At 38.2% G+C, this 11,378-nt stretch overlaps 1 protein-coding gene across 5 annotated transcripts in view; it reads left to right on the top strand.

The window, feature by feature from the left end:
* Window positions 1-11,378, top strand: part of ZMYM5 (zinc finger, MYM-type 5) — a 61,992-nt gene that overhangs the window by 38,295 nt on the left and 12,319 nt on the right. For all 5 annotated transcript variants that reach the window (XM_014528149.1, XM_014528151.1, XM_014528150.1 and 2 more), the window contains 3 exons: window positions 6,781-7,066; window positions 7,828-7,993; window positions 9,407-9,619. In XM_014528149.1, coding sequence (XP_014383635.1) covers window positions 6,781-7,066; window positions 7,828-7,993; window positions 9,407-9,619 — 665 coding nt within the window. The remainder of the gene's footprint in view (window positions 1-6,780; window positions 7,067-7,827; window positions 7,994-9,406; window positions 9,620-11,378) is intronic.

Raw genomic sequence — 11,378 nt, 5'->3', positions numbered from 1 at the left:
ATAATTCGGATGTTGGTACGCTTGAAGTTGTCCCAGAGGCTCCTTACACTAATTTCATATTTTTGGATTCTTTTTTCTTTTTGCTTTTATGGTTGGGTGTTTTTTGCTTCCTCGTACTTCAAATCTTTGACTTGATTCTTGGGACCCTCTAGTCTACTATTGAATCTCTGTATATTATTCTTTATTTCAGTCAGTGTATGCTTAATTTCTGACTGGTCCTTTTCCATTTTTTTTGGCATTCTCACTAAGATCCTGAAGGCCTCACTAAGTTCCTCGGAGGTTTCTAGAAGATATTTGAGTAACCTTATAACTGTGGTTTTGAACTCTATATCCAGTATTTTACTTTCATTCATTTCTTTCATTTGTGACTTGTTTCTTTGTCTCTGCATTTTGGCTCCTTCCCTGTGTTTGTTTCTATGTACTGGCTAGCTACTAAGTCTCCTTGAGTTGATAGAGTGGCCTTGTGTGGTAGGTGTCCTATAGGGCCCAGTGGCTCAGCCTCCCCAGTTACCTGAGGTGGACACTCTTGGTGCACCTCTTCGTGGGCTATGTGCACAGTCTTGTTTTAGTTAACCCTTGATTGCTGTTGGTATCACTGGGAGGAATTGACCTCCAGACCAATTGGCTGTGAGGACCAGCTGTATCTACAATGGAAGAGCTGCTGTGCTGGAAACACCTTATGGGGCAGGACTTGCTTCACTGGGGCTTGGTGCTCACTGAGTCTGCCCCTTGAGTGTGTTGCTTATGGATGTGAAGAATTGTAATCTGGTATGGTCTCACACTGACCACTGGGTACACTGCCTCTTGGAACTCCAAGGAGGTGCAAGGTTAGCCACTGCCTGGGGCCACCCAGCAGGATCTACAGAGACCTCTGCAGATTCCTCCTCTTTGTACCGGGTTTGGAAGTGCCCAGATGAGGCCCAGCTGTGTAGCAAGGCAGGCTGCTGCTGCTGCTGTTGCCTGTTTGACATGTTTTAGGTTGAGAAAGGATAGGCCCTTCATATGCAAAAGCCGCTGCACACAGCTTGGGTGGGGATGTAAATTGGGGGGTCGGGGTCTCAGGGAATCTCCTGGGTGGAGCAAACAGCAATGGCTTCCAGTCAGCCCTGCACTGGAGAGGTCCCAGCGCAGGAAAAATGACAGCTGTAAGCACCACCGTCTGAAAGAAAGCCGCCCTCTCATTCCTGTCTCAATGCCAGGTAGTGCAGTTTCTCCCCGTATGTTTCTGGGTCCCCCAGAGTCTTATCCGGAACTGGAGTTCAGAGCAAGCGGGAGCTTGTATCTCCCACCTGATTAAAAAAGCAGTGCACCCGGATGCCAACCCGTTCCTCGTCTCCGCACCTCCTACCAGTCTCAATGCACTTTCTTCTTTACCTCTCGTTGTAGAACTTCCACTCAGCCAGCTTTCCCATGGTTCTGCATGACAGTTGTTTTGTCTTTTAGTTGTAATTTTGATGTGGTTGTGAGAGACAGAAAGTACAGGTGTTTACCTATGCCGCCATCTTGATTCCTTGGGAGTCATAAGCCAAAGTCTTGACTTTTTTTTTCCTTTTCAGTTTTTCATACAAAGCTATGATAACCAATCAGGGATATCAGAAGATAAGACCAAATTACAGAATAACAAGATAAAAAAAGCAGACAATAGAGGTGAGCCCATAAGGGATCCAGATAATTTGATTATCAGGCACAGATTTTAAGAAACTGTGTTTGAACTTTATGATTGGGCACAGCTGAAGAGAGCATTAATGAACTAGAAGTCATGTCACATTATTATCCAAGATGAATCATAAAGAGCAAAAAGGTAGAAAAAAACAGAAAGGAATGTGAAAGAATGACACTTGATGAAAAGGACATGTAATTGATGTCCCAGAAAGAAGAGGAAGGAAATGAGGCAGAAGTAAAACTGAGAATTTTCTAAAATGAAGAAGAAATCTCAAGTAGGATAAATACCTAAGAAACCATTAAATGACAAGTACAGAAATCAGACAAAAATTGGAGGCATTCCAAATGTCTGTCAACAGTGGTATTAGCCACACTTTGGATTACTCCAAACAATGAAAAAGAATGAACTACTCTGTGCAATTATTAGAATAAACCTGAGTTGACTTATGGAAACTAGACACAAAAGAGTACATATTATGTGATTTCAAATGTGAAGATCAAAATAAGACAAAACGAATTTGTGAAGTCAGTATAGAGATGGCTTATGGAAAATTAGGGAAGTTATTGAGTGGGAAAATACATAAGGAAAGCTACTGGGGTATTGGAAATTTTCTGTATGTTTATCTGGGTGGTAGTCATGCAAGTATAGTCACTGTGAAAAAAAATTTATTGAGCTCTGCAAATTTATAGGATTTATAAACTTTATGTTTATATGTTATTCTTTTTTTAAATTTTTTGAAATTGATTTCAGAGAGGAAGGGAGTGGTAGAGAGATAGAAACATCAATGAGAGAATCATTGATTATCTGCCTGCTGCATGCCCCACACTGGGGATCCAGCCTGCAACCTGGGCATGTGCCCTGACCGGGAATCAAATCATGACCTCCTGATTCAAAGGTCAATGTGCAACCACTGAGCCACGGTGGCCAGGCATACATGTTACTCTTCAACAACCAAAAAACAAACAAATAAACAAAAAACACCTAAACATTGAATGAACTTTACCAACAGCCCCAACACTAAAGAAATATGAAAAGGTTGTTTAGGCAGAAGAATTTAGATGCAGTAAGAAATGAAGAATACCTAAAAGTCAAATAGTGGACCTAATACTTCCTGTACTTTTGGGAAAATCACATAACTTCTAGGTCTTACTTTTCCTTTCATGTAATGAGGGATTTGGATTAAATAATATATTAGGCCTCCTCTCTTAAAATGTATTCTGGAGATAGGGCATGGAAGAATTTGAGAGTTTAAGTTTAACCCGGACATACTAATACCAAAAGTAAAACAAAGTATTTGATGAATCAAGAAATTTGAAATTAGGAGGAATTAAATAATGCAGTATAAACAGAGGAAAGTTTACTTTATTTATGTATGCACCAAAGCTAAAGTAAAAATAATTTCAGGACTGACTTACTGTCTTAAAGAGCAGTATAGTTGATGTCTCACTTTCTATAGTTATATACAAATATGCCCCTTTTAAGTATGGATAAGTCCACAAAATTAAAAAGCCCAATGTTTTTGTGTTAAAGATTCTTATTTCTCCCATTTAAAAAACATTTTTTAAATTGATTTCAGAGAGGCCGGGAGAGGTGGGAGAAAGATAGAAACATCAATGTGAGAGAAGATTATTGATTGGCTGCCTCCCTCATGCCCTCCACTGAGGATCCAGCCCCCAGCCTGGTTCAAAGCCATGCGGGTTGGGCTTTTTCTCCCATATTAATTGTAATAAATCATGTAATGGTTGGATATCCTTTCTTTTATGGTTGGATATCTTTATTTCTATTTATTAAATCTAGTTTGTTATCCAGATAATATTCAAAGAAGTTTGATTCTAGGATGCAACCTATGTTTATTTATTTATTATTTATTGATTTGAGAAGGAGAGAGAGAGAAACATTGATTTGTTGTTGCACTTATTTTGGACAAAAAATTTGGTTTGTCCATTCATTGGTTGCTTCTTGTATGTGCCGTGACTGGAGATCGAACCTGCAACCTTGGCGTATTAGGATAACATTCTATCCAACTAGCTACCTGGCCAGGGCAAGCTATGTTTATTTTATAGATCAATATGTAATTTCTGTTTTCTTTGAAGTGGTTGAGAATGATTTGGTTTTCTAAAGAAATGACTTAGAAGTAGAAAACTTTAGCAGTAAAGAAACTTCCTTTCTGAGTACTTGGCAATAAAAAAACTTTATTGGCATATACTTCATATTAACCAGATTTCAACATATGGAATGAAATAATTTCTTTGTTACTTGTTCTATTTTGGTTTTGCCTGTGAAATAAAAGACATCTGGAAATAGGACAAAGAAAGTTAGAAGCAGCAGGTAGCAATTCAGAAATGAAAATAGAATTATTAATTTTGGTAGTATTATATGAGGCCTTTAGAGCTGTGATAGGTGGAGGGGGCAATAGGCCTTGTGCTGATCACACAAGCTATTTTATTTATTTTGTTTTACTTTATTTTATTATTTTTTTTGTTAATCTTCACCCAGGGATATTTTTTCCATTGATTTTTAGGAAGTGTGGAAGAGAGAGGGAAAGCCAGAGAGAAACATCGATGTGAGAGACATCGATTGGTCGCCTCCTGCACAAGCCCCTATCAGGGCCCGGGGAGGAACCTGCAATCATGGTATGTGCTCTTGACTGGAATCGAATCCAGGACCCTTTGGTCCGCAGGCTGACGCTCTATCCACTGAGCCAAACTGGCTAGGGTCTAACAAACTACTTTTGAATAGAGTCTCATTTCTCAAAGTTTCACATCCAATAAATGCAGGATCTCAGGCCCCTCCTAGGACCTAATGATTTCGAATTTATGTTTAAATCAAAGATTCCCAAATGATCTCATACATGTTAAAATTTGAGAAGCACTGTTACCTGTACATCACATTGTACGATTTTGAAGCAATAATAATATATTATTGGAGTCAGGCAGACCATATATAAAGGCTTTCTATGTTAATGCATATGAAATAATATTTTAGAAGGCTCGGAAGTAATTGTGGAAGGACTTGCTTTAAAATGTTATGTCTAGCCTGGCTTGTGTAGCTCTGTTGGTTGAGTGATGTCCCGAGCACCTAAAGGTTGCTGATTTTATTCTCAGTCAGGGTACATGCCCGGGTTTCAGGTTTGATCCCCGGCAGCTGATCAATGTTTTGCTCTCGCATTGATGTTTCTCTCTTCTCCCTTCTCTTTATAAAAATTAATTTTAAAATGTTAAAAAATAAATGTTATGCCCAGCATGGCCAGAATGGCTCAGTTGGTTGAATGTCACCCTGTGCATCAAAAGGTTGCTGGTTCAATTCCCAGTCAGGGTACATTCCTGGTTTGTGGGTTTGATTCCCAGTCAGAGCACATATGGAAGGCAACCAACCGATGTTTCTCTGTCACATTGATGTTTCTCTCTCTCTCTCTCAGCATGTCCTCTGAGGAGGATTAAAAAAAAAAAAAAAAAAAGGCCCTAGCTGGTTTGGCTCAGTGGATAGGAGCTTGTGGGACAAAGGGTCCTAGGTTCGATTCCTATCAAGGGCATGTACCTTGGCTGCAAGCTCCTCCCCAGGCTGGGCCCTGTTGGGGCGCATGCAAGAAGCAACCAATCAATGTGTTTCTCTCACATTGATGTTTCTCTCTGTCTTTCCCTCTCTCTTCCACTTTCTCTAAAAATCAATGGAAAAATACCCTCAGGTGAGGATTCAAAAAAGGGGGGGTGGGCCTGATTGGTGTGCCTCAGTGGTTGAGCATCGACCTGTGAACCAGGAGGTCTAGGTTTGATTCCTGGTCAGGGCACATGACTGGGTTGTGAGCTCCATCCCCATTGCAGGGCATGTTGGAGGCAGCAATCAATGATTCTCTCTCATCATTGATATTTCTATCTCTCTCTCCTTGCCTCTCTGAAATCAATAGAAGTATTTAAAAAATAAAAATAAACTATATTAAAATGTTACATCTCAATTACATGTATTTCAAAGTATTTTGAAAGGAAATGTATTGATGTCTACATATTACTTGAAATATATAAAATATTTCTAAGGGGCCAAAACCGGTTTGGCTCAGTGGATAGAGCGTCGGCCTGCGGACTGAAGGGTCCCGGGTTCGATTCCGGTCAAGGGCGTGTGCCTGGGTTGCGGGTACATCCCCAGTGGGAGATGTGCAGGAGGCAGCTCATTGATGTCTCTCTCTCATCGATGTTTCTAACTCTCTGTCTCGCTCCCTTCCTCTCTGTGGAGAATCAATAAAAAATATAAAAAAAAAAATATTTCTAAGGATGTATAGATAGAAAGATGTGTTGAAGCAAAAGTAGTAAAGTAGTGTGGAGGGAGGACAAAGACTGTAAAGGGGGTCAAATATGTGGTGACGGAAAGAGACTAGACTTTAGGTGATGAGCACCCAATGTAATATACATATGTATTTTAGAATTGTATACCTGAAATGTATATAATGTTATTAAACAATGTTACCCCCCAAAATTTAATTTTAAAAAATTAAAAAATGCTGTGGAATCTATTTGGTGTGCATATAGGAGTTAACTGTACAATTCCTTCAACTTCTCTATATGCTTTCAATTTTTCATAGTAAAATGTTAATGGGGAAACTGTTATGCAAATGGAAATCATATACCACACTCTGTAGTTATCTTTGTGTTTTCATATTTGCTTTATTTTATAATTAATTGGTATTTTGTTCCTAGGGAAGAAAAAATGGCTAATATTTTTTGCAAGTGCCTTGTACCAAACATAAGGCTTTACTATTACACTTACTATTACACTTTCATGAGTTAGATATGATTGTCAGTTTGTAGTTGAGAAAACCAAGACATAGTTTTATATACTTGCACAATTTAGTAAGCTCAGAGCATACCTTTTGAACCTGGGAAGTCTGACTTAAGAGTTGATGGCTACCAAATTGCACAATTCCAGGGCCAGTTTTCATCATTAGCACAATAGAGTATCATTCACTTAGAATACAAAGTGGGTAGTTCCCCTGGGATTGTGTAACAAGACTGCCTGGCCTTAACCACTTGCTTATATGACTACCTCACTATTCTTAGACTTTTAAATATTTTTCTGATGTGAATTTTGAATTGTTCCATGACTTTTTCTTGTTTTTTATTTTTAAGATTCTTGGATCTCCCAGTCAGCATCATTTCCGCGTAATCAGAAACAGCCAGGGATGGATTCTTTATCACCAGTGGGCTCACTTCCTAAACAGATTTGCCAGTCTTCAGCCAAACAGCAACTTACTAAACCAGCTAAAATCACTTGTGCACACTGCAAAAAACCTTTACAGAAGGGACAAACAGCTTATCAACGAAAAGGATCAGCTCACCTCTTTTGTTCTACCACCTGCCTTTCCTCCTTCTCTCATAAGCATACTCCAAAGAAACACAATGTAATGTGTAAAAAGTAAGCTGTACTTTTTCCATATGGTTGATGCTGACATTGTAAATGTGTGTTCTGAATGTAATTGGAGAACTGCATAAATTCATGGGTAGAACTGTTGCAGAGGTGTCCTCAAGTTTATTGAGCTTGAGTTATCTTAGAGTTTGTCAGAGTTCAGAATTGTCAGTGGGCTTATTTGAGCTGTCCTTACTCTCAGCAAGAAAATGGAGTGTGGATATGGAAATAAATTGACCCTTTCCCTGCCACCGACTCTGCCTCATCAGCCCAACCCCCATCTTCTTCAGTTCTACCAAGTTGCTAACACGTGTTGTTGTTTTTAAATCCTCACCTGAGGATTTATTTTTATTAATTTTAAAGAGAGAGGAAGGGAAAGAAAGAAACATCAATGTGAGAGGGAAACATCGATTGCTTAGCTTTTGTAGGCACCCCTGCCAGGGATGGAATCCACAACCTTTTTGGTATATGGGATTACGCTCCAACTAACTAGGCCTTCCTGACAGGGTTTGCTACCACCTTTTTGATTGCTTCTAAAAGTCATCAGAATCTATGGCAAGGATCTTGTGATGCAAAATATTTTTATTTATAAGTCTTTTCTTTCTATAGGAACTCTTGGTGATGAAACAAAAAAAGTGGATTTTTCTAGATCCCCAAGTTATAGTTGATTTGTAGTATTAAATTATGAGAAAATGAAACTGTCCATTATTTTTCATATATTTAAAAATAAAATACAGTGTTGTTAAATTGTGTTTCTCCCTGTGTTTCAGAGATGTACCTGCAAAAAGGGCTACTGTTGTTCCTCAAGTGCAGTTGAGCCAGCCCTTCCAGGAATTCTGCAGTACATACTGTGTGTCTCCCTACGAAGACAACCAGAGTCTCAGAAAAAGAATTTCAAATAAATCAAGATGTACAGTCTGTAGTAAACTAGCAGAGGTCTGAGTTTTTCTATCTTAAGTTATTACCTACAATAACTTTAATATGTTTTTTTAAAAATTGATTTGAGAGAGAGAGGAAGGGAGAGAGAGGGAAAAAAACTTGAAAATGAGAGAGAAACATCAATTGACTGACTCTTGCATGCTCCCCTACTGGGGATCGTGCCTGAAACCCAGACATGTGCCCTGACTTGGACTTGAACCAGTCACTTTTTGGTGCATGGGACAACCCTCAACCAACTGAGCCACACTGGCCAGGGTTCTAGGATAATTTTAACTGTTAAGTGCTATTCTGTGCTCTGCCATCTACATAATGCACATGTCCTGAATCTGCACAGTGAAGTTACAGGAAGGACTAAGGATATGCCAGAACTATTTTATAAACAAATGTCTTATTTGCACAGTATGAAAAATATACATCTGTTTCTATAGAATTGGATGTACTCATCCATAGAGTAATAGTTGTATAGTGGATTTTGTTCTTACCAGACACGGTAAATTAAAATGTAGGTTCAGGACACAAAGGAAGCAACCAGTCCTGGTGCAAGAACATATAGAACATGTGGACTGAAAGTATGTTGATAACTTCACATTTCTTAATTGGTATTGCCATCCTTCCAGTTCCTGAAAGAAGAAACATGCATGTAGGCAGTCCTGACTTAACACAGTGCTTGGTAACAGTTTGGTGTTGGTTTCTGCAGAGCCATGCAAATCCAGGACACAATTTTATCTCAGTTACCACAGAGCTGAGCAAAGCAAGAACCCCTTAGTCTTGTATATCCAGACAACATCCAAATATGGAATATTGATTCACTTAGTCCCTCCCACAAATTATCTAGATCAATGAAGCTTATATGACTAAGAATTCTCAATCCATTTCTTTTAAGTGGGTGGTATCAAAATCTTTTAAATCCATTCATTTTCTGGAATGCTTAAGTTTCTCTGGGGAAGTTATTACTGATTTTATTGTTTTTTGTTCTGTGTATCATATTTTTATAAAAGTCAAAGAATGATTTTACAAAGAAATCAAAGATAAAAATGAAAGAATAATGAAATGGGCTTTTTAGTCTTTTTTCTGAATATTTTTTCCACTGAGAAGTTACAAGAGTGTCTTTGTTGAAACTAGTTATCTCTTGCCGTAACTGGTTTGGCTCAGTGGATAGAGCATCGGCCTGCAGACTGAAGGGTCCCAGGTTCGATTCCGGTCAAGGGCATGTGCCTTGGTTGCGGACACATGCCCAGTGGGGGGTGTGCAGGAGGCAGCTGATAGATGTTTCTAACTCTCTATCCCTCTCCCTCCCTCTCTGTAAAAAAATCAATAAAAACATATTTTAAAAAAAATGAAACTAGTTATCTCATTGCTTACTGTGCTAATCTGGCTTATTTATTTAGTAAATTCTCATTTTTCTTTTAGATTCGCCATGAAGTCAGCGTTAATAATGTGACACACAAACTGTGCAGTAACCACTGCTTTAACAAGTACAGGTTGGCTAATGGTCTGATAATGAATTGCTGTGAACATTGTGGAGAGTACCTGCCTAGCAAAGGTTCTGGAAACATTGTCCTGGTGATTGATGGCCAACAGATGACATTCTGCTGCCAAAGTTGTGCTAATGAATATAAACAGGTAATTCTTTTCATTAATTTTAGATGATCAGGTATACAATAACCTGTTAGCTTACATTAATCAGATTGATCTTAGAATTTCATTTAGTTCCACTTTTGTCAATCTGTCATTGAGGTGTCACATCTGAAGTGAGTATTGAAATCAATTGTTGTAAGTTTGTTTAAAATTTTTACTTTTTGCAGACATTACAAGTAGTTCTTTTCTCTACTGTTTTACACTCCCACTGATAACTCGATAGTTCCAGTTACTTCACATTCTCCACAAAACTTGGTGTTGTCTGTTTTTTTGGGTTGTTTTTTAAAATATTGAGAGATAAAGATAGAAACATCAGTGAGAGAGAAACATGAACTGGCTGCCTCCTACATGCTCCCTACTGGGGACTGAGCCCGAAACCTGGGCATATGCCCTGACCATAGCATGTGCTATGACCTCTTGGTACATGGGATGATGCTCAATCACTGAGCAACACTGGCTGGGTGGTGTTATCTGTTTTGATTTAAGGTATTCTAGTGGATATAAAATTTGCATTTCCTCAATAACTAATGTCCCCCTTTCATCATTCATATATCGTCTTTTGTAAAATGTCTATTCCAAGTCATCTGCTCATTTTTAAAATTAGGTTTTTGTATTATTGAGTTATAGGAATTCTTTATATATCCTGGATGCATATCTTTTATAAAATAATGTATTGAGAAGATGTTCTTCTGGGCAGTGTTTTGTTTTTTCATTTTCTTACTGTTAAAGAAAAGTCCAAGGGTTTAATTTTGTTGAAGTCCAATTTACTATTTGCTTTTCTGATTAATACTTTTTGCATTTTGGTTTTTTGTTTTGTTTTGTTTTAAATATATTTTATTGATTTTTTTACAGAGAGGAAGGGAGAGGGATAGAGAGTTAGAAACATCGATGAGAGAGAAACATCGATCAGCTGCCTCCTGCACACCCCCTCCTGGGGATGTGCCCGCAACCAAGGTACATGCCCTTGACCGGAATCGAACCTGAGACCCTTCAGTCCACAGGCTGACGCTGTACCCACTGAGCCAAACTGGTTAGGGCTGCATTTTCTTTTAAGGCATATTTGCCTACCAAAGTTATGAAGATATTTACCTTTATTTCCTGGTCAGGGCACATCCCCAGGTTGTAGGTTCAATTCCTAGTTGGGGGTACATACCGAAGACAACTGATTGATGTTTCTCCTCCCTCTCCCTTCCTCTCTCTTTCTAAAATCAGTAAGAACATATTTTTAAAAATTAATTCAAGATGGATGATAAATATAAAACCAGGAACATTCTTCATCCTCATTGAATAAAGGTTTAAGTGGATAGTTTTTAGAGAAAAGTAACTCAAGTGCAAGGCTATTAAATAATAGAGGAAACAATAGATACCCATAATTGACTGTCAGTTTTTGCAAAGAAAGCTAGTTTTTGTTCTCTTCATTCTTAATATATAGTGCATCTTGCATATAGCTAAGCTGTTGGATGTGGCTTCTAGAAAAGCATAGTGAACAATTAATAAATAGCAAAAAGACAGTATAGATTATCTTTTCAAAAGAGTACATGGCAAAAATAACCTAATGAACCTCAGATTGGTAATAAACAACTATTTTAGATCTTAATATTTTTACAAGTCTTTTTTTAGTGGATGATTTACCTGTATCTGTGTACATTATGAGTTTTTTTTTTTTAATTAAATCTTTATTGTTCAGGTTATTACAGTTGTTCCTCTTTTTTCCCCCCATAGCTCCCCTCCACCCGGTTCCCAC

This window comes from Myotis brandtii, unplaced genomic scaffold (genome assembly GCF_000412655.1).
Source record: "Myotis brandtii unplaced genomic scaffold, ASM41265v1 scaffold62, whole genome shotgun sequence".
In the NCBI taxonomy this organism is placed as follows: Eukaryota; Metazoa; Chordata; class Mammalia; order Chiroptera; family Vespertilionidae; genus Myotis; species Myotis brandtii.
Note: the sequence above shows the minus strand (reverse complement) of the source record. Positions and strands in the feature narration are given on the sequence as shown.